The sequence below is a fragment of the Perca flavescens genome, chromosome 17 (assembly GCF_004354835.1).
Source record: "Perca flavescens isolate YP-PL-M2 chromosome 17, PFLA_1.0, whole genome shotgun sequence".
Taxonomy (NCBI): Eukaryota; Metazoa; Chordata; class Actinopteri; order Perciformes; family Percidae; genus Perca; species Perca flavescens.
This window is the reverse complement of record NC_041347.1, coordinates 11,988,317-12,008,132: the sequence shown is the minus strand read 5'-3', so window position 1 is coordinate 12,008,132 and position 19,816 is coordinate 11,988,317. Positions and strand designations below refer to the sequence as shown.

Genomic DNA, 19,816 nt, shown 5'->3' with positions numbered 1-19,816 from the left:
ATTAGTCAATCAGCCGCGATGACCTCACCTTACGACTCCGGTCTTCTCCTGGAGGGCTGTTGGGCAGCATCATTTTAAGGTATTCTTCTTTCGAAAGTCTCCGCAGTGATTTTTCATCGCGCTCAGAGGCCTGGAGCTGGCAGGCGGCCTCCTGTGCGTACAGCTGCCTGTAGACCATACAGAGGAAACAGAAGAACAGAGCTCATCAGAAGGGTCATAAAAGCCATATTGTGCAAGGGAGGCTTTGGGCCATCACAGCTGGGGTCCAGCTATTTGGAAAAGAATGTCAGTATTACACAAAGGGTTCAGGTGGATTGGTCTTAGCATGCCAACATCAGGTGCCTCCATGCTAATCAGGTTGGGGTAACATGGTTAGAGAGGGGAGTCAGGAAGGGAATTTATTACCAATCCCACCCTTTCCCATCTCACTCTGCCAAACCCATGATTAAAGAAGAATGCAGCAAAGCACTGTAAGAGGTAGAAAGGAAGGGGGGGGGAAGGTTTTGGATAGAAAAAACATCCACAGACAAGTGCAAACCACGGACTCTACAGGAGTGTTCAGACAAATAACCGAGGACATGAGAGCTGTTAGACAGATTTGGGAAAGGACCTACAAGAGGTGACAGGTTTTGTTTTGGTGGCTGTGTTTGTCAGTGGGGTGCTTGTCATTTTAATGATTTTTAGGGTGCTGAGTGTTTAAAGGGGGAGGGGGGGGATACAGCATAGGGAGGGTGTGACTGACCTGGCTGGTTAAGTTATATGGCTGTGAGACCTCTGCTTTAAGTGAGCAGCCTGTGAGCATGACACACTGAGTGCTGTTGGCAGGATGTTAGATGGCCGTGAGGGGATATGCTACACGGCGAGACGATGGGCAGCCTGGCTGCGATGGTTACCTAGAGACACCATTACTGAGAGTTGCCCTGTTTTAAGCTTTTGGCACCATGGCAACCAAGCCCTAAATACATAGACTGGTATTGCAAATGCCCATGTGTGATTGCCAGATGCATTCTGACTGATTCACAAGATCTCTGGTTACTCTATTCTGAAGGCGGCATCCAGGAAAAAGAAGTGCAATTAATTGAGCTCAGTATACTGGTGGTTTGGTGCTAAAACTGTAGGGAACAACCCCCTTCTTTTCCCCCTCTGTATTCTACTTAGCTCCAATTTGTTCTTACATGATTGATCCATGATTACGGGAAGATTGGAACGATGCTAAAGCCCCGACCTTTGCAATTAAGGATTATTCTACTGTGCGGGAGAGTCTGTTAAATGCCTACAATGTGTAATAAATGTTTCCTTGCACAGCAGGTCCTCAGTATGGGCGTGAAAAAAAGGAAATTGTTACCTACTGTTATAAATACAAAGTTGTAATGCCTAAAATTTGAAGAAGAAAAAGACAAAAAACACTGTCATGCTGCCAATAGCTGTTACCAGCCTCCACGCCAACAGAAAGCCTAAAAATCAAAAGGGGCGCACGCAACCACAACATCCCTGGTTTGGGTGCAGAGTGGGTTTCTTGTTGCATGTCACCCCCCCCTCTACCACTGTAGCGACTGAGAAAAACAGGAGGAAGTATTGTGGACAGTACACAGCAGTAGGATTCTGGAGGAGATACAGCAGAAATGTCACAGCCACTGATGCACAGCTGGTTGTCCTCCACTCTCAGCATGTGCCACATGGCAAGACTAGCACTTTAGACCTGCCATGAGACACGAGTGGGGCGGTGGTCTGGGACAAAGGGTGGGGGCTGGGGAGGTGTGTGTGGGGGAGCAGGCTGGGCCACAGGGGGTTGACTTCTGACTAACTGTGTACCTTGAACGCTCAGACAGCATTGAGAGAAGGAACGCTAACAAGCTCTCCGCTCCTCTGGAACAAGAAGCAGAAGCAAGAGAGAAACAGCCCGGGGTTAGGAGCATTGATACACATCCTGCATTACATACAGCGTTAGAGCAAATGAGAAAACTTTTTTAGGAAGGGGGGGGAACTTCATTAGGTTAGAACAATATCTGTGAGTAATATTAGGCCATTCGTCATGAGGTGCTGTTATGTAAGATGAAATAAAACTGTAGGATTATATAAACAAACAATGGGGACAGTAATTGAATTACAGAGCTTTTTCATAAGACGGCAGGAGACGACTTCACTGCATGCAATCAATCACATAGTCCTTAAGTGGCAAATTTCACAGCCTAAATGAAATTACTTGGGAACGAGAGCAGGGGGTTTCTTCCAGGGCAAATCTCACATTCTGTCCTCCAAAATATGCCCACAACACACAACACACACACACACACATAGCTGTGTTTCAATTTCACCATCAATGGCTTTCTGTTCTCTACAGCAAACCATTTAATCATCAGACAGATACAGTCAGTCATCACTGCTCATATAAAGTCTGAGGGGAGTATACATGCTCAACCTGGCTGAGCGGCTGCATACATTCCTCTTCCTTTGCGATATTTCTAGAGACTATTCTGTGGCGGGCGTGTCCTTGGGCTGCATGTGTGACAGCAGACTGTTGTTGTGTGTGGATCGTTGCTTGGCTCCCAGCAGAGATGCTGATCTGGTAGAAGCTCAGCCTGGCAGTCCACGGAGACGCAGCTTCACGGGAACAATCAATAACCACAAGTGACATGTGCCAAGTGTATTATGTCCGCGGCTTCATTGAGCTTATTTATTTTGTGGCTGTCGGCTTCAATCAAGGACAGTTTATGCACACTGGATGGACTCATAGGGAGGGGGGTATTTGTATTGGAATGGCTCTGGCTCTAGTGCAACAGTAAACAGCTCTCTACAGTGAGAGAAACAGTGCTGACGAGGCCAGTTAGTGTGATTAAAAAGGGTGTCATCTAGCTTTGCATGATAGCCGGTGTTGAACTCAAAAGGAACACGCCGACTTATTGGAAATTTCAGTCGATACATACCCTTCTCATCTCCGTGCGTGCTGTAACGCTGTCTGACGGCTCCAGCATTAGCTTAGCCCAGGACAGACCCTGCAGGTAACTGGTTCCAACTAGCCTACTGCTCCAAATTGTGACAAGAGTGACAAAATAACACCAACATGTTCCTATTTACATGTTGTGATTTGTAGAGTCACAGCATGTACAAAAAAACAACGTAACATGAGACACAGCCATCTTCTAGCAGTAAACAAACCGGGAACTATATTCTCAGACAGGCTTGCTGCGTGCATATCACTCTGCCCAAATACTATATTCTTCCGCCTGAGAATATAGTTCCCGGTTTGTTTACAGTTATGTTGTGTGTACAGTTATGTTGTTTTTTGTACACGCTGTGACTATATATATATATATATAAAAATCACAACATGTAAATAGGAACATGTTGGCGTTATTTTGTCACTTATTCGGAGCAGTAGGATTGCTGGAACCATTCACCTGCATGATCTGTGCTGGCCTGATGCCGCCGGAGCCGTCAGACAGCATTACAGCACGCATGGAGATGAGAAGGATATGTATCGACTTGTCTAACTCTGGGGGTTACGGTGAATAAGCTAAATTCCCAACAAGTTTGCATGTTCCTTTAATGTGAACTTGCACCAAACTGTACTAATTTTGTTTTGTTTTTTTTGGTATGTGAGCGCATTTGGTGATGCTCTTAAATCGCTCTTGCGTTCTCTCTCTCTCTCACACACACTCACCCACACTCTGAAATGTTGGGAGGTCCCTCAGTGCTGTGGGCATCATCATCATCATCAGTCGTCTTCATTCCCACTGGAAGTTTGCTATCGGACTGTGGGCGTGTAAGTCCACAAGCCTCTGAGCTGGGCTCCGGCCCCAGCTCTGGCCCCGGCTCTGGCCCCGGCTCTGGCCCTGGCCCTGAGCTGCTGGTCTGGGGGATGGTGTACACCTTGGAGGAGTCAGCGGATATACAGTATCTGGCACCACGGGCCAGGGGACTGCCAGAGTGGTGTGAGCCACTGACCAAACAGCAAAAAAAATAAAGAATAATGTAACTCAAAAGTGACCAAAATGAATGAATTTAAAATCAGAGAAAACAAACATAAAAGCATAAACAAACAACAATGAAAAAATGAGAAAGGCAACTAGCTCAGATGTTAAGAAACAACCAGGATGATTTTCATCTTAAACAGAGTACTGAAAGCTCTGCTGCTGGCTCAGACAGGAAGACGTCATCTCTTCCACATGGAGTAGAGTCAAGCTGGTTCACCTCTGACCTACATTGGAAGATGACTCCCATCCCGTTCATCATGTGCATATTCCTGCTGAACTTTGTCCTTTCAATATTCAGTCAAATATCAACTGACAAACCGGATTAAAAGGGCCAGTGCATTCAAATCAGAAAGAACCATGTTGGCCGAGTCCTGCAGCAGCGCAGGGTTCGAATCCAACCTGCTGCCCTTTGCTGCGTGTCATCCCCCATCTCTCTTTCCCCCTTTCATGTCTATCCACTGTCACTTCATAATGAAGGGAAAAGCCACAAAAGTGATTCTTTAAAAAATAAGTTATTGCCCCACTGACAAGCCAGTTTTATTTGTAGAGGTTTTGAGATATTTACCTCGGTGACTTCAGCGGATTTCTGATTCTCAAAATTTAAAAAAAAAAATGACTGCAAAGTACCTGCATGGTTAGATATCACTAGGTAAGTGGGATGTTTTTTTCTTATTTTGTGATTTGGGTGAACCCTTGAACTTATGATCCAATGGCCAAAGGAATACTTTATTTGTAGAGGAAAAAAGGAAATATTCCAAACTTTATTTTAGCTAGAGTTACTAAAACAGTTATTATCTGTTGGTTTCTGGCTTATTTCATATACAGTACATCACAATAGATCCCAGAATCCATTTGATTCAAACATGGCTATGCACCAATTCTTTGTTTATGATTATTGTTTCAGCTTTGTTATACTACATCCTCATTCAAGTAACGGCAGATTTATTGAGGATGAATGAATCACATTTGACAGTGGTGAGAAAATGAGCCATGCCCATGCATCACACAAAGCACTTAGCTCCTTTTTAAATTGCATTGCTTGCATTGCATCCTTTGCAATGTTAAGAAGTCCCCCAGAATAGCACATCTACTGTAGTTTCCCATTTTTCCTCATCATTTAAATGAGGCTGGACAGTTTGTGTTTTATGTCACCTGCCTGGTTAGGATTCCTCTGTTAGCCGCTCAACTGGACTCAGATCTAGATAAAATGGAAAAAAGGTCTAACGTCTTGTTCTTTGTTGGAAAACTTTCAGCAAACACAAAACATTCCTCTAAAATACCTCTGAGACATTACAGTTTGCCTAAGCTGGAGGCGCTACACACTCCGTTTCCATATTCATGACCATCTGGGCCACACCCTGCAAAATGTGCTCCTGCTGCTTCACTGTTTGTTCAAATGACACACGGGTGTCAAAGACCATTACATAAAAGGTGGGAAGCATCAAGTTGTCAAGGTGATGGCATGGGCTCTTTACTCATTTCTGAATGGTGTCCTGGAGTGGACAGCTCTGATGCCTCCCAAACAGGTCAATGATCTCAACAGATTGTGCTAACATAATCCTGTATGGCATAAACAAAAAGATACCCATTCTATTTCACAGAGACAGACTGTGAGTGGCTGCAGGGCCAACCCTCTCTGACACCCCTCCTCTTTCCCAGATGGGCCCCAGTCTGGTGAGGAGGACTTGGATGACGGAGTGATGAAACCCCCTGTGTTGCTCTGGCCTGACAGCAGCCCCACCCACCGACTTCAGCACAGCTGGATGAGTCAGGCTGAGGGTCAGGAGTGAGGGAGCACGGTTGGGTGAAAAGGTCAGCTAACAGCCAGCAACCATCCTTTTGTGCATGTGTTGTTGTCTGTGTGTGGGTTCAATAGAACAGATAATGGGCTAAATAGATTGCCGGCGGTTGTATATGTGAATGTACATCCACATGTTTGAACGCATTGGATTGTTCTCCAAGTCATGTACCATGAAAAGGGTGTCATTTTTCTCAGAGGGCAATAAATGACCCAACACGCTAGAATTAAGCCACAACATAATGAAGTAATTGCCCATAGAGAAGAAAGAACATCACATTCTAACGTTAGCAGGAGCATACAGTGTGGTGACAAAAGGAAAAAAACAACATAAAGTATCCTAGTAAAGTGTTGGGCCTTCAGAACAGCATCAATGCTCCGTGGCTTAGAATCAACAACTCACCAATCTCTGTCTTGACCGACCCAAAGCACACTTTTAGCTGACAAACTAAATAAAAAAATACAAGCAGCTAAAACAATTGGAAACTGCACATCTAGAACGGTCTTTTAGGGGTAACACGATAAATAAAGCACACATCCTGTCTCTGCACTGTACCTTGAATGGGATGAGATTTCGCTCAGGTCCCCGATGCTTCCTTCCGTCACATGACTAGACATAATGGCAGAGGCGTAGCCCTGTGGCAGGTACAGTTTCCCATGATCCTCTTCTGACGCCCCATCCTCATGGTGCTCCGACACCCAGTGGTGTCCCTGCTCCCCCACCCTGCCCTGCAGCAACATCCGGGCACCAGGGGCCACGCAGGGATTAGTGTCGATGCCGCTGTCTGTTGACGCCCCTTTGATGTAAGTGAGGCCCAGCATCTCCGGGTCCATCAAGTCTCCAGAGCCGAAGTGCTTATCGTCACTGTTGCTGGAGGCATTGCTTGAGAGAGTGTTGCTACTCGAGTGGCTAGAGTTTTTATCGCCCGTCTGGTAGAAAAAAAAAAAGAGAGAGAGAGGATTAAAGGAGACAGAAATACGGTAAATCAGAAGAGGTCAAACAGCAGCTGCAAATAATTCTTACGGTTGCTTTAACATGCTTGGCGCACCAGAGGGGGATGGGTTTACCCATCAGGCTACATCAAATGTTCATGTGTCCCTGACTGAGGCGACTGCTTGTTTTCTTGAGGCCCGTGTTAATGTCGGGCTAGTTGACAGTAACATGAAGGAAATCAAACACAATATGCTGAATGTCTCATACTTTGTTTGTGACCTCTTATATTCTTGCGTGAGAGAGCCACATAATATAGTCCCTAAATCACTTTAAAAGGGGAGTATATTACTCTCAACAACTATTTTACTCAGCTCTGATCAGAAAGCCAAAGTTGTACATCATCAAGCTAAAAAGAAAATCTAAAAAGGTCAGGTCAACAGTAATAGTACAGTAATGCTTAATTACAGAATATAAACTAATACTTCTAAGCATCCAGAATCAAAGGAGAAAGAAAAGATGGAGGGAGATAGAGTGAATCGGCCAAAAAAAAAAGATAAGGAATATAGAGAAAGGAGAAAATGAGAGGCTTAAGCACTTAATATATTCAACCTTCTAGGAAAATGTGTCCTAGAAAAGTGTGAGACAGGTGATGAGATGAGACTTCCGTTAGCATACTGATGAAGGGAAAGTGATAAGTGCAAAGAGTGGCCAGAGGGGACGACATAATGTTGAATAACCCAATTGAGCTGCTTGTTGCTGCAAAGCAAATAAACAAGGGCAATCTGACCTCACCCCGATCCAAACACTAATACGGGGCAAACCAGGTCTGACAGTGCAGATTTGGACAGATTTCTACTACAAAAACAGCACACATATTGCAGAGGGTTCATTAAACACTTTCATTAAATGGTCATGTGGGCAGCCTCTGCCAAACTGAAATCAAAGTAGGTCAGACATTTACCCTGGACAGCTTGTTGGGCGAGTCTTTGCCTCCTTCTCTTTGCTTCAGAGGGTTCAGGATCTTGGTGGAGGGGATGTGCCATTTGGCCTCTGTGGGGCCGAGAAGAAAAAAAGCTAAGTGTGGAGACGTACAAGGTGTGAATAGACAGCATATATCACTGTTAAAAGTACATCGGACTCACCTGCAGATCTTGTCCTCTCCAGGGTGGGCTCCCGTTCCCTGTGGATCTCTCCGTCACCCCCCTGGATGTCACCTGCCCGCTCATGGAGGATAGGGGAGGGACACCTGGAGAAAGAAAGAGGGAAATTGGCTGTAAATTATTTTCTGTCTACAGAGTGAACTCTGTATTTTAGTCAGAGAAAGGCTTCAATAGTTTACCACCAATGTACAGCAATTAGCCCGAGATCATTTAAGGTCGAATCACTTATCGCTTATAATAGAATAAAGGAGCTGCCAGACATTGCTGACAAGAGACCTCCTTTTATTCGACTGGGCATGCCAATGTCTTGGCTCTTGACAAAGGGGAAAGAGCAGCACATTTTTCAAAGCAGGTCTTAATTAAACCTTAAAGAGCCAATGAAGGTTACAACAGATGAACAGAAGCTACAGTGTCTCGTGATCTTTAGCACAGACTCTAACTGGAGATGAAACCAGCTAGTCAACATGTCTGCCACTCTGCATCCTGACAGCTCTGACAGGACAAAGTGATCCCTGAGAGTTCAGTGCACTTTGAGGCCTCTGACAGAAAGGCAGCAGTGTGCAGCTAAGCCTCTTGTCATGGTCTGTAACCACTTACAGACAGACATCGGTCTCTGATGGATTCTACTCATGTACAAGACTCAACCTGACAGACGTCACGTCTGTACAGTCTGAAGCCCTGCATACTATATGATCAAAAGCAGGACAAAGAACTGAATATTGAAAAGAGATCTAATATTGGACTGTAAAGGGGGAAAAAAAACACATGAACAGGAAAACTTTGATGACAGAAAGAAATTGTCACTTTTTTTCTCTTCTTCCATGTTGACAGAAGCTAAAAATGTCCATGTCGGCTTAAGCCTCTTCCTCCTGCTCTCGTTTTTGATTGTTAGTTTTTTTTTTTTTATCAACAGATGTCTTTTCGATGGCTTTCTCCAAAATTACAGTGTAGTTTGCTAAAGTGGCACTTCAGTTGAAGAACTGAAGGACAAGAAAGAATTCTTTATAATAACCTTCTATCATATCTTAAGTGCTCATCCTTTTTAAGTCTTCTGAACAGGAGGAGGAAAAGGTTACTGTAAAAAAATACTTTTTATGGCTATAAAGCTGAATTGCCTATTTTACAAAGTGACCATTTATGTTTGAGATTTGGGATGGTTGAATGGAGACTATAATAATGCATGTTAAAAGTAAATTAAATCTAGTACATGAAACTAATCATCCTCCATCATCTTCCCTAACTTTAAGCTCTGGATGTGGTATTACACTGTGACAGGCATCATTTTATTGTTTTGTTAGACCAATACCTGCTAAAAAAGAAAAAAAAAGAGGGATGACTGGCCAAAAGTGCATTGACGTTTTGGTCATTTCATGTGGAAAAATTGCTGTCATTTTACAAAATTGGAAGTTCTCAGAAATAGTGCTGGGACTGATTGTAGCTGCACTCATTACTGCAAAACCGCATATTCCTGGAGGGACTACTACTAGGCTATTTTAACAGAAGTAACACTGCTGTGGTCCCGTACCCATCGTATCCAGGCTGCTGGGACCATGTGCAACTGCCACAAGGTCCTGGATCACTGGAGGAGGACTGGTTACTGGGGGAGCTGCGGTAGTGCTGGTCTCCCTTGTTACACGAGGTGACCTGGGGGTTCTCCATATCCTGCATCGTCCTGCAGAAACAGATGGACAAAAGATACACAAGTTTAAAAACCCATAGATGGTCAAAACGTGGGCTGTGCATCACATTATTATGTATAAATCGATTTTGGACTGCAACTACTTACTTAATTGTTTATAAAATGTCAGAAAATAGTGAGAAAAGAAAACATCAAAATTCCCCAGAGCCCAGGGTGACATCTTGAAACAGTCCAAAACCAGAGGATATTCAATTTACAATGATATAAAACAAAGAAAAGCAGTGAATTCTTTTTAAATGAGGGAATATGTAAATTACTTAAAAGATGAGTTAATTGTTAAAACTGTTGACGTGCCAATATTGTGTCAATGTTGGCCAGGTCATGTTTGTAAATGAGAAGTTGTTCTCAAACAGTTTACCTGGATAAATAAAGGTTTAAAAAATAAAATAAAAAATAAAGTACTTGCTATATTACACATTTTAGCACTACTATTGTGTACAGATTATTATTTGAAACAATTCTATACTCAATGTCTGAATTAGACTCTAGAAGCTGACATTTCATAAGTGGAAAAACGTCTTTTCTTTTTCTTTGCTGTCCAGTGTTAATGACTTTATTATTGGGTTGGGTGTCACTCCAGTGAATCACACCGTAAATAATCTCTAAGGACGCGTGAGAGCTGTCAGTGAGGGAGAAGGCGTCTTGTTCTCCAAAGAGAAACAGAAACAGAAACAGAGATTAGTTATGGCAATACGCCTCGGTGAGGAATCCAGATGGTGCAGCCCGGTGTGTATGTAGAGTAAAAAAAGACAGAGGTAGCCTCTGAATGTAAGAGGATGCTTGAGATTTCTGCTTTGAAACACAAACTCGACTCTGCTCTTAAACTATCTTTTCACACATGACCTGTTAAAAGGAGGTTTAGTCATTTACTTGTCTCAGCTCAACCTATCCAAAGTGGTTTTTGTACTGTCTCGCAATAAGCCCTGACTTAATATCTTTCGCCTGGTCAGGAAAATCTTGCGGACTATGGTCTAGAGTAAAAAAATAAACATTGCACTCGAGTTATGTCTGCTGCCTTCCTTTTAACCAACACACCAAAGTAGGTTAAATAACCGGAAGAAAATAAGACTGCAATAACATAGGCAGGATGGCTATCACATTAAGTCTCCAGCCAGGTCTTGCTGCAAACTCTTTCATCTCTGTGTCCTTCTTCTTCTTTTTTAAGATTATTTTTTGGGCATTTTTGGGCCTTCATTGACAGGACAGCTGAAGAAATGAAAGGGGACGGGGGGGGAACAACATGCAGCAAAGGGCCGCAGGTCGGAGTCGAACCCGGGCCCGCTGCGTCGAGGAGCAAACCTCCACTGGAGCTATCCAGGCGCCCTGTGTCCTTCTTCTGTGTCCTTCTTATGTATTTGTTTGTATAATGAGTTTAGGATTGGTCTAAGTGAAGTGGATGTCCCAGATGACAAGATGTGTGTGGTTTCTCCCTTTTTTTTAAATTTACAAGAATAAAAGGAGCATTTAAAGATCAGAGAATAATACAAATATAAAACTTTAAAAGGAAATAAAAATCCATTAGAACCTCATAATTCAAAAATCACAATGAACAAAACGTACATTTAGAAGGTGACAAATTCTTTCCCTTTCCGCTTTGTCATCGGGTTTCCTTTGTCTAGACCTCCATGGGAAACTGACTAAACTGTCAGTAACTCAGTCGCGGCTCACATCATTGAACACTTTGGCCCGAACGCTACATTTCCTCCCTGGCTGAAGTGTTAGTCTCCTCAGCCGGGTCTAGCCATTTTAATGTGAAACAGCAGCAGCTGCTTTTTGTTCTCCTTGTCTTCCTCTCTTGACATAATGTAAAGTTCTGGGAGGGGGAATATTGAACTTTTTTTCTCTTTCTGCACAGCAATAACATTCGAGGCTACAGAGATTAGGGATCGGTCCCAGTTGGCTGCGTCGTAGGTGTCATATTTTACAGTGCCAAGTCTGGATTCAGATACATGTGTGGATGGGACGTTGATTTATCTAAGCTATCAAGATTCATTTTTAGAGTTTATCCCGGTCAGATAAACTCCAGTGCCCTTTCATCGACAACACCTGTCATGTTACAAACATGTTCATTTCAATTTAAAACGGGATGTTATTTAACACCAATAATAATGTAAAAGTTGATATTATTTTTACGATAATGTTTTGATACAATTGAATCTGAGTCTTTAAACTGTATCCATTATTTATCTATATATTTATAACCATATCACTTTGAGCTAACTATTTATATCTTTTCAAAATTACTTATAAATAGCTAACGTTTTATGGTTCGGACTTCTCTGCTTGCTTGCTAAACAATCACAACACATAGTAGTCAGTATGTGTTTAAATATATATATATATATATATATATATATATATATATATATATATATATATATATATATATATATATATATATATATATATATCTATCTCTCTCTCTCATTGTTGAGCTACTCTACAGTTTTTACACGTATCCTCTGGCAACTGCAGACTGCTGGTTGCTGAAAACCCCCAAATTATCAATTATTCTATATGTTGATTTATTTTTCTGGAATATGCGACTGCATTATATTCCCGTCCTGTCTTCCTCCCTCCTTCCTCCTCCCTCCCTTCCTCCCTCTTCACTCTATGACTCCTTCATCTGCCTTCTCTACTCCCACTCCCTCTTGGGTGCTACATATCGTGGTCCTGGGAAGAGCACTCTCTTTGTTTCTACAGTAATTGGATGAGATGAGCTGAGCTGTGTCAGTGTCCCCATCACCTCCTCCTCAGCAGGGTGCAGGAAGAGGGAGGGAGCGGGGTACGGAGAGAGAGAAAGTAGCGAGGGAGAATGGAGTGCTCCCGCTACTAGGGACTCTGATTAGGCAGAGAAGACGGCCATTATCCCAGTATAGTCAGAACAGGCAACCCCAGAAGGGGGGGGTCGGTGTGACACGCTGGAAAGGTTATCATGACTGTAGGGGTTTCATTAGAATGAACAAATCACTGATTTACATGGCTCAATGGAGATGGCCAAAAGAGACAACGTCTAGGACAGGAACAAAGTCAGAGTGTTGCCTTGTCATCTAAATGGAGATGAAAGCGAAGCCGTGAATTCATTGGACTAAAATGCTCCGTTTATATGAATGCAAATAACGGAACACAACAGCCCCTCAAAGTGATACTGCCGCTCTTCTCGAAATGAGTTCAAAGATTTCATCTCAAAGGATTGGATCTTTTGAGCGGCATGATGTTTGATCGCAATCTTTGCTCTGCCTACCTTTCTGAAAAACCTTGAATAGAAAGCTTAACTTCCAAAAGTGTATTAAAAGCATCGTTTTGTTTCATTGTTTAATCATTTTTTGCATTCACTTACTTTTTTGCACCACTGTCAATAATGCGGCTGTGACTTGATCTTTTACTTTATTATTTTAATTGTTAGTTTGTATCTGCGTAAGGCTTACTGCTGCTTTAATTTTAGTCTTATTGTGCATATTGTAAGGTGGTAAAGGTGTCAAAACCTTTTTTGGACATCACATTCATAATAATTGAACACATACTAACCCAAATGTAGTGTGGTCTTTTACAGGCGGATAAAGGAAATGTTGTTTACAGGGATACTTAGCCTATTTTAAACCAGCTCTGTCTCATCATTGTGTGTGCAGTATGTTTAGATGAAGGGTGTGTGGCTTGTCTCCGTGGAGCTAGTGTATGGAAGAGCGGATTTCGGCAGACCTCTGTGCCGCGTGTCGCATCGTCTGCGGGGAGCTTCATGCACTAGCGCCACGGACAGAAACCAAACACTGTTCATCTAAACACACTGCCATGACACACAGCTGGATTTAAATCAGCAACATATCTCTTTAAGCTCTTGCAGTGTTTCTTTATTATGTGAGGATTACTGCGCCCGACAGAGCAGTAACCGAACCGGACCCCGACAGGCATTAAGATATTTATGTCCAAGCCCGACTCGAGCCTGACCCAGTTAAAATAAAAATTTTTTTCTCATAAACGTTTGTTTGTGTGGAAAGCACGCTTTTATTAAGCAACTGTAGGAAGGCATTTGGAAATGTCAGCAGATGAGCACATCAGCGCACACGGGGCAACAAGCGTTAACACAGGCGCGCAGTTGGCTACCTACATAATAAGCAGTTTTAAATTTAAAATGTTCAATGCCTTATCGCGCTGATGTGACCGAGCCCGACCCGAACATAATTTCTAAATATCTGTCCAAACCCGGCCCGGCCTGTTGGGTACCGTCGGGCTCGGGTCGGGTATCCATCCTCTAGTGTGGATTAATAGGAGGCAATGGACAAAACTTATGTCATTATGTAAATTCTTAGTCTTTTGAAGTCTAGCGTTACCTGGACCCATCTGGTAACTTCCTATCGAAGGAGGTGCTTCGTGGGATAGCTGCCTGGTGCTGCTGGAGGATCTGCTGACACTGCAGGCGATCAGGGCCCTGCGTGGGTGAGCCCCGGGATAGCGGTGGTGCAGCAGCTGTGGGCACCCGATGCCAGGTGGTGTTTCTCCTGAAGGGTGTCTTGTACTCGCAGGGTGTACCCTCGCTGTCGACTTTGTACTCCACCATGGGTATGCGATAAAGCTCGGAACAGCCCCTGAGAGGGAAGGAGGATGTGGAAGGAAACAGAGAAGAAGGTCAAGGTCAGCAATGATGACGCAGGGATGAAAAGGAGACATTAACATCCCAGTTGCATTGCAGGTTGCATTCCTTCCAATTAGTCACTACTAGTGACTTCTTTGACATTCACATCACAACGTCATTTTTCCATTAATAATATCAAATATTGATCATTGCAGCTTTAATCTGATGACAATCTTACAACTGCCTGAGAAGCTCCAGTAATTACAATGGAGAACACAGTTGATTAATCATGGAACAAAGAATTAATTTAATGTAATAAATCACATTATTTCACTATATTACTTCAGCATTGTGCATATAGCTACAATTACAATTCATTCTTGAGGACGTAATGAATCATAAAAATAAGAGTTTAATAGCTCAATTTACATTCAATATAAGTCATTAAATCCACATTACTATGTTATGTAAAAACTTTATACTTTACACTACATGTTTTATCATGTTTGCCCATGAAAATGAGAATTTCATAAAATTATTTTAATGCAACATTTTCAGTTGTTACCATACTTTACTGTACAAGACAACTGACCCTGGTGTCCTCTGTAAAAACTTCATCCATTACCATGACTACACCAAAAAAGAAATAATTAGCCAGAGGCAGACATCTAAACATAGTGTGTCCATGTGCAGGCATGTGTGTGCCAACAAACAACACACCGATACATCAGGCACATAGAAAACAGTGGAAAACACTTTGCCTATTTTAATAGAGCCGAAAATCTCAGCTTGCCACTTAATCAGATTTAGGTCTCCCCTGAGCAGCACTACACAGGAGGCTTTTCCCTCCCTCACTCTCCATCCCATTACTGCTAACAACACTGAGGATCTCTGGGATGGACAAGGCCTGTGATGCCATTTCATGCAACATTAATCGTTGGTGCTGGGCAGAGGCTTGGTGTGTATGTTTGGAAGGACGAGGGGTTTACAGGATGGTGGGTCCGGGTTAAACAGCCTGGATGCTCTGCTAGCTCTCCAAAAGCATCTCAAGCATGAACCTGATGATTACACTGCCCTCCCCCTCTAATGTCCATTTTCCAGAATCCACTGGGGGATGGAAAGCTGTGTATACTTTGCTGTGGTCATACATGTACACACAGTGGAGCTTGAGGAGGGTGCGCTGGCTGATTGCAAAGTCTGCGGTGGAGGGGGCAATAACCCCTCTCATCAAACTGGGCCATGGGTGGCTAGGCTGTTTACATCTGCCTCCCACTGGAGCAGTGGGTCTTCTAAAGACCTAACTAGAAGAGCATCCCTCGCTTCCTTCTCGTCTACCATGTTTCTCACATCTGGTCAATGTCACCGGCTAGCTGGCCTCATTCACGATGAAAGACTGTCCATGGTGTGATGCTCCACATCCTCCATACTTTACATTATTTATTTACTATATATATATATATATATATATATCAAACCAGTGATGCATATATATATATATATATATATATATATATATATATATATATATATATATATATATATATATATATATATATATATATATATATATATATATAGCATGCATCACTGGTTTGATATATGGAACAGTGAGAGTAATGAGTGGCATTACAGCGTCAGAAGATCAGAGATGTCCATAAACGAACAAGGAATTTATCTTGTTGGGCGAAGTACTGTATGTGTATGAGGAGAATGGTGATATAACCGATTTAATCATTATCCCATGTAAAACCTGAGGTCTGTCAATAATGTTTTGTGTTATGTCAGAAAAACATACTAACTAGTGTTAAATCTTGACTGTTGTTAAATTTTAAAACATTTGTTTTTTTAACAGGGCTGCAAACGCATTCATTACTTTGATTCACTGCGTGCGTGTGCGTGTGTGTGTGTGTGTGTGTGTGTTCCAGCCAGGTTGCCACACATCATTACTCTCTGAATAGGCTAAACCTAGCTAACAGCTTGTCAACAAGAAAGGTCTCAGCCATTGTCCCTTGCTCTGCTTTTTGCACCAGAATGAGCAAGCACTGACGAGGTGAATTTCTCTTATGACGCTAATAGTCTCCCTCAGAGCCCCTGCAAGCTTAGCTGCAAATGGAAATAATCATATTGGTCTGATGTATGTAGAATGTGCTTCTTGTTGGTAATTTATAGGGAGAAATCGGACTCCCTGTGTATAAATCATGATGAAAGAGCACGAAGCAGGAAACGGATGTTTGGTCAATAGTTAAACCTGAGCTGTAGGCTGGTGGTGGAGGAGACACATCCAGCCGGCGATAAGGGGCGAAGGAAACCAGGAACTAATATACTACTGCCTGCTTCCTCTTGATTCCCACCTAGAACTGCTGCTGCAGGGGTTATACTGTACATTATACCACAATAGCCTACATGAGCTTGTAGGAGAAGATCTACAACTTAAAACCAACATCCAGTCCGCTAAAAATACAGCTACTGTATGTCTGACTTGTTGGAGGAAATCATTTGACAACACAATTGCCACAACTTGACGTGACATTACTAAAATAACATCATTGCTCATTGAAAATAAAATAAATAAAAGTCTGTGGCCAGTTGGAGGTTAACAATACGCTCCTTCAGTCACTGGCTCTTAACAAATTACAATAGACCAGTATGATAACAGGACCTTAGACCTCAGAGAGCGGTCACTCTAATGACATGGCCAGCGACTGAGCAACGAGCTAATCCATTCCCACAGTCAAGAGTCCACGTCACAGCAAAAAGCCACAGAGGTTGTGCCCTCCACAGGACCTTTGCAGAACAGTGTCAGGACTCAGGAGGTTCATTAAATAAGGTGCACGGAAAAATGTATAGGACTGCAAAAAAAGAGAGGGAAAAGGCCCTTTTCAATGATTTCTTTGCAAAGTGATCTAAAGGAAAGAACGCCTCCTGTGAAGAATGTGAGGGGATTAAGCCGAGCAATTTGTAATGCAGGTTCTCTGAGTTTTGGTTTAGCAGTGGTCACTTTCACAGGGTGTCAGCATGGGAAGTGAGAAAGCCGGCTTAACTTCAGTCCAGATGGAAATCCTTGATGACAAGTCCGATGACACTTCAAAGGAAAGGTCACAAGTGGCCATCTGAATGTCACAGGCAATACTTATTATCAGCAGGGGGCTTATGCAGGTTGAATCCACTTCAAATCGGGTTACCTGCCGTTTTTAAAACATAAATCTTTGCAATGAAAACCTAAAAATGTAAAATATGTTCTAATAAAATACATAAAGGCTAAAACTATGAAAATAGTAATTTCTTTTGGTTCGGTTAGTGTTTGTGTGTCTTGTAGTAATCATCCCTTTTAGTCCACATTGTACTGATCCTTGTTTACTCTTCCATCTCTGATGACCATATACCAAAACATACAATCACTGCCATGTTCTGTACATTGCATTTCTGTTTCAAAGAGCTAATCTTTCTCATCTTTTTCTCATTAGTTTGATCCAAGGCTAACATGTTGAACTTGTTTGAAGCTTTTCAAAGTGATGATGGAAAGCCTCTGGTACTGCACTGTGCCAAACCCACATCCTTCCTCCAGTGTAAATAAATACAGTCCTATAGGTACGACTAATATTAGAGCCATAATCCATAGGCTTCAAGCAAAGCCGGGTAAACCTGTTTAGGCCATAAACAGCTTTAGGAGATTTGCCGCAAAACAGTCCTACAAAGTTGCCTTAATGTTCATTTTTTTTTAATAAAATATAATGTTAGCAACCAGATGATACCATCAATCCTCATTGAATCTGGAGGAATCACAAAATAAAGAAGACTAAATGACATTCTGACAGTTTTAAAACAGTACAGAGAAAACACAGATCTTCGAGGCCCAACATGGGCTTATGAAAACATTTTTCCTTGTCATGGTAGCAGTGTGGAGCCAGGGTATATTGTCTGGAGGTCATGAGACTCTTGTCCATTGTTGTTAGACTAACCCCCATATCTCTGGCCACAGGGGACTAACTGACTGGGCCCCCTGCTGAATTCCTTTCCTTTGAGATAATGGTTGAGAAACTGGAGTACTTATTGTTGACTGCAACACTTTAGCAACTCAAAGACGCAGCAGCGAAAAGAGTTGAGAGCCCTCGAGATTCTTCACTTGACCTCTCACCTCTTGATGTCTTGGGAGAAAATTCACAGGACCCGAGACGGAGCCTTTTGGGTCTCATGGGACGATGATGAGAAACTGGGTTTCAGTTAGAGAAGGAAATCTCCCAGTAGAGCTCAACAGCTCTGACCAGTTTAGTCTCCTACTGTCAGATGCATCTGCTAGCAACGCCATATATTAGTCAAGCCCACTGAATTATGCTCATACCACCCAATATGGACTGCAGCATGATATAAACGCCAGAGGTGGGTAGTAACGAGTTACATTTACTAAGTTACATTTACTTGAGTAAGTTTTTGAAAAAAATTCTAGGAATAGTTTTAAATCACTATACTTTTTACTTTTACTTGAGTCATATTATTCTGAAGTAACAGTACTTTTACTTGAGTACAATTTTTGGCTGCTCTACCCACCTCTGTATAACGCATACTTTTGGGCACAATGCTATAAAGCATGTGTAGTTTTTTAAAACCATATTTTATTGGCTGTCTAAAAGCTTTCCTTACAGAATCCTCTATCCTGTGTGTAACCCACATCTCCACAGACACGCGTTTGTCGACACAGAATCAGTTTTGGAAGATGTTTGTTTTGTCTGCTTTTGGCTTCCCTGAACTGCGATTACGATTGTATCATCATGTATCATCACAGCTCATGGTAAGAGGATTAGATGTCTTTTCTGCCGGAGAGGCTGCTGTGTTGGATTCACGGACGAGGCATGTTCGCCCACCATCTGGGGGCTGCAAATATGTTACTACTCTGTTGCCAGACCAGAACAAACCAGAACACGTACCTACTATGTAGTCTTTGACATAATGACACACATAATCGCATTTATTTATTTGTCGCCTGGTTTGACGAGGGGGTGGAGAATTCCAGACTGGACGTGCTGCGATGGTGGCTCAGTTCACAACGATTAAACACACAGATCACTTTGGTCTTGTCAATGGAACCATTTGGCAACTTTTTAAAAGTAAACTTTCCATTCACAATCTTATTGGCATCCATTTTGGCGTCTCGCGCTCGCCATCCACTCAAAACGTAACGTTAGCCTACTACTCTTCGGCCGGCTCGCAAACCCAAACAAGTGTGTGCAGCGTGCCTGTTGTTTCCAGGCTAGCTGGATCCGGTGTGGTGTTGTAGTTTTTCTAACATTACTAGCTGTTGCAACCGCATGCGAAAAAAAGTTTGCTAGGCCAAAAAGAACGGTAATCTCGCGCTAAAAAAAATTGACGCCGTTAAATTGGGTTTGCGTTAACGCCGTTAATAACGCATTTAACTGACAGCACTACTTTTTTAATTAACAAAATTACTCAACCCGATTAATAAATTATCAAAATAGTTGGTGACTAATTTAATATTTGACAGCTAATCGATGAATTGATTAATCTTTGCAGCTCTAGTCCACAGGTTTTTAATTTTAATGATTAGCAAACAATATTAGCATTACCTCGAACATCATAAACAGAAAATGGTATTAAGTGGAGGTATTCTCTCTGCACTCTGTCACATCATTTTGCTGTGGTTATCTGTGACAAAGTGGAAAAAACAT

General features: G+C 42.4%; 1 protein-coding gene across 4 annotated transcripts in view; it reads right to left on the bottom strand.

Annotated features, from left to right (window-relative positions):
* The window catches only part of LOC114572406 (signal-induced proliferation-associated 1-like protein 2), a 99,520-nt gene that overhangs the window by 11,901 nt on the left and 67,803 nt on the right, over positions 1-19,816 (bottom strand). For 2 of the 4 annotated variants that reach the window (XM_028604019.1, XM_028604020.1), the window contains 7 exons: positions 13,894-14,148; positions 9,392-9,538; positions 7,849-7,952; positions 7,668-7,756; positions 6,329-6,702; positions 3,662-3,940; positions 29-167 (listed from right to left, as the gene is read on the bottom strand). In XM_028604019.1, coding sequence (XP_028459820.1) covers positions 29-167; positions 3,662-3,940; positions 6,329-6,702; positions 7,668-7,756; positions 7,849-7,952; positions 9,392-9,538; positions 13,894-14,148 — 1,387 coding nt within the window. The remainder of the gene's footprint in view (positions 1-28; positions 168-3,661; positions 3,941-6,328; positions 6,703-7,667; positions 7,757-7,848; positions 7,953-9,391; positions 9,539-13,893; positions 14,149-19,816) is intronic. The other 2 variants (XM_028604022.1, XM_028604021.1) reach the window with 2 other exon arrangements.